Raw genomic sequence first — 3,767 nt, forward strand, 5'->3', positions numbered from 1 at the left:
CACAGAGCAGGCGCGGGTGAGTGCCGTCCACGCTCTCCGTGCGGCCCTGCTGCTGGCTCCGCGCGGATGCCCTGTGGGGAACGCACTTGGTTCACTCACTCTGGGGCCCAGCTCGCCACAGACCACCGTCCTGAGCCCCATCCCTTTGCTCCAATAAAACTCCTCTTCTGATGAGACCCGGCTTCACAACACGTTTCTATCATGAGAAGCCTGGTCTCCTCCATCACCAATGGGCACCTGAGCTCCGACTGCAACACCCCTCCCTCTTCACAGCGGAGGAGAGACCGCTGCTGCTGCTACAGCGACTGACTCCCTGGGACCAGCGGGCCTGCTCCCTCCGCGCCCACCTGCAGAGGTCGCTGTCCCCGCGGGAGGCACTGAGTGTGACCCTCAGGGCTGCAGCCGCCAGGGAGGCCACGTGAGGCTGCAGCTGAGCTTGGCCCTAAATGGGCACAGACTAAAGTCGGAATCATCTAAACGTGTCACCTAAACTCACACCTGACATCTCAGTGTGGCCATCGGGCCACAGAATCAGCTCATTTCCTCGCACGACGTTCTCTGCGCACTGTCTTCACGCTATTACCTAAGGAGCACATCCCACAAGTGCAGTACAGATGCACGTGAGGCGTGAAGACAAACACACGCTGCAGAGAGGCGATGCCAAAGAGCAGCTACGAGCAGTCACACCCAGTCAGTGTGTGGGTCCCGGGGACCCGCTCTGCTATGTTACTCAGAGTTCATGCCGCATCCAGTGCCGAGAAAGATGGGGTTCAACAGGGACCAGGTCCGCACATGTCTGCCCGCCACACCTGCGTGCCCAGCGGGCGGTGGGACCCGCGGGGAACACGGGGGAGCGGGGCGGGCCTCGCTGGAGAAGCGTGAGACGTCGGGCTGTCTTTGGCAGATAGTTCGCTGGAACCTTCTTTCGTTGGAAGGGCACGGAATTCACCATGAACTTTGTGCAACGTCCAGAAAGAGGCCAGAGGAAATGGCCCATTGAAGACAGCGCACAGAACGCACAGCAAAGGGGAGGCGCCCCCTGCAGGGCCGCTCCTGGGAGCCGTGCCGGCCACACAGCACCTCTGCCTTCCCCAGACAGAGGGCTCCGTGCATGTGGGAGCCCAGAACCGGTTCATCTTGGTGAAATGTCCCGCACGCACACCCCTGCACAGGGCGCATCTGCACAGACGGGCACAGCGCACACACCATCTCCCCACCTCACGTCCTGGGTCAGGCACGGCCAGTGTGCCGACGAGCGTTTAAAAGCATCGGTTGATGTAGATCAGCCGATGGGATTTCACTACAGGAGACCTTTGAAGGGACGTGTGATGCTGACTAATTGGAATAAGAGGAGAATCTCTGCATCCCGGCTGGAGGCCTGCCTTGCGGAGGGTCTTGCACCAGGCGGGGGCCGCAGTGCCCGCGAGCAGAGGGAGCCCTGGCTGCCGGGAAACGCAGCCCTTTTATACGTGGAAGCCCAGTATTTCCTCTTAAAGAGCTACATCCATCAAATATCTAAGGGCTGCACTGACTCATCCTCTGAGGCTCGGCCAAGACTATTTCTCGGGGGGTCATTTACTCAGCTTCCAGGACGGCCGCACGGTCCACCCTGCGCTGCACACGTGCTCGCGGGGGTTACAGCGATCTGCTCTGCAGTCACCCTACTTTAGCATCACAGTCGTCGTTTAAAAATAATCCCAGTCTTGCCCTGGCCGATGTGGCTCAGTGGATAGAGCGTTGGCCTACAGACTGAAGGGTGCCCTTTGATTCCCGGTCAAGGGCACTTGCCTGGGTGGCGGGCTCAATCCCCAGGAGGGGCTTGCAGGAGGCAGCCGATCCATGATTCTCTCATCATTGATGTTTCTCTCTCTCCCTCTCCCTTCCTCTCTGAAATCAATAAAAATATAGAAACACCAGAAAAGTAGCAAGCATGCTAAGAATATTAAAAAAGAACAAACCCGTCTTTTTTACGATCAGTCAACAGACAGCAGCTGCCTCCTCCCTTCAGCTTTGGAGGAAGCTGGGCCCTGTCCCGGTGGAGGAGGCGGGGCGGCTACTTAACTAGTCCCCTTCAGAGGTACCAGCGGGGCCTGCGGGGCCTGCACCCCCTCGGTGGGCAGGGCTGCGTCCTGCCCTCAACGCCCTTCAACACTCAGGCTGGGCCTCCTTCTCGGAACTGACCGGCCAGGGAGGAAGGAAAGAGAACCGTGGCCGCGGAGCTGGTACGCGTTGCTGCACGGAGCGCAGCCTCACGCAGGCCTGAGGAGAGGAGCTGTGAGCGCTGCATCTCCGACCCTACAGGGAAGCGCGGAGAGTAAACCACGCGGAGACATGCCGACAGGGAAGGCCGATGCCCACCGTGACCTGCAGCGGAGGGGAGCATGAGCCGTGAGCAGGAGGCTGTGCTCCTGGGCAGCGGGTGGCTGCCCCGGCTCAGAGCCCCTGCCCCACAGCGAGGCGAGGGCGGCACGGGCACAGTGACTGGCCGTTTTCCACTTAGGCCTCAAATGACTGACCACCGACTTTGGGTCAAGGTCACACAGTAGGACAGTAATGAGTTCCCCTGAACGCTGCCGTGCTGGCGAAGAATGCAGCGTCTGCCGCAGGAAGAGCGGAGACGTCAGATGACACTGGAAGGAGCAACACGGTCACAGCAAAGGAGGGTCCCGCGAAGCAAACGGCATCAGTGGAGTCAGTGGTGGGGTTTTGTTTAGGAACCGAGAACGTGGCCATGACCTCCTAACATCTGTCCCGAATGTCCCGGGAGCTCCTCTGGGCGGCACGGCAGCACAAGGACCGCGGCCTCCCGGAGAGGGCCTGGCAGACGCCTAGAGGTAGCACTTGGTGCCCAGGGCCACAGGCCGCCCACTCCGCAGCCTCCAGGAACCCAGCACAGACACTGGGAAAGGTCAGGTCACCACGACAATTGGAAATGTAGGAACCAGAGAGGAATTCAAGCTCCAGAGCAGCTCCTACGGCACGAATGCCAGTCACACTGTGTGTGACATCACGTTACAGGCAGCCTGGCTCTGCTCAGGAACCAAACCAACAAGAGGAGACGGGCGCTGCAGGGGGCACCCAGGCGGCAGCAGTGACTCACCTTCACTCCGTCCGGCTTCTTCAGCAGACTCTTGGCCGCTGCAAAATGAGAGAGACCGTGTTAGCCAGTCCTGCATGGGTCCGGCCCGGCGCCGAGACGGTCGCTGTCTCCGGCACCGTGGAGCCACGCCGCACACCCAGCCATGAGGCCGTGAGCCCAGCTCCTGGGACAGACACACGATCTGGTTCCAAGTTGCTTCAGAGCTCACGGCACAGAAGCGAACACATGCCCAGTCCTGCCACTGGACCCGTCCCTGCCGGCTGGAGGCCTCGGGCCTGTCGCCGCCTACCTACTAGCCGACACCCACCAGGGGCTCCACCTGCGCAGTGTTCATGTCATGCCAGCCCTTGCCTGAGTCCTGCTCCACAGGCTCAAACTCGCTGGGGAAAATATTCTCTGGCGAAATAACGTCTTTTTAAAAATATGTATCTTTGAAATCAGATTTCACTTTTACAAAAATATTAATAACTGTACTTAAAATAAAATGGTATATTACTGACCTACTTTAAACCCTTAGCATATACGTGTTAGAAGAGAAATTATGTATTCTTCTCTACTTCAAAATCAGAACAAGACTTCAAAATCAAAAGCCGTTCACACCGAAAAATTAAAAATCACAGAGTCTGAGGTTAGACACGAAAGAAAATGAAATCTTCAAGGAAACGTG

At 58.4% G+C, this 3,767-nt stretch overlaps 1 protein-coding gene across 11 annotated transcripts in view; it reads right to left on the reverse strand.

Annotated features, from left to right (window-relative positions):
* The window catches only part of CAMK2D (calcium/calmodulin-dependent protein kinase II delta), a 156,286-nt gene that overhangs the window by 21,483 nt on the left and 131,036 nt on the right, over positions 1 to 3,767 (reverse strand). For all 11 annotated transcript variants that reach the window (XM_014550551.1, XM_014550549.1, XM_014550546.1 and 8 more), the window contains one exon: positions 3,101 to 3,138. In XM_014550551.1, the coding sequence (XP_014406037.1) occupies positions 3,101 to 3,138 (38 nt within the window). The remainder of the gene's footprint in view (positions 1 to 3,100; positions 3,139 to 3,767) is intronic.

Source organism: Myotis brandtii, unplaced genomic scaffold, assembly GCF_000412655.1.
Source record: "Myotis brandtii unplaced genomic scaffold, ASM41265v1 scaffold603, whole genome shotgun sequence".
Classification (NCBI taxonomy): Eukaryota; Metazoa; Chordata; class Mammalia; order Chiroptera; family Vespertilionidae; genus Myotis; species Myotis brandtii.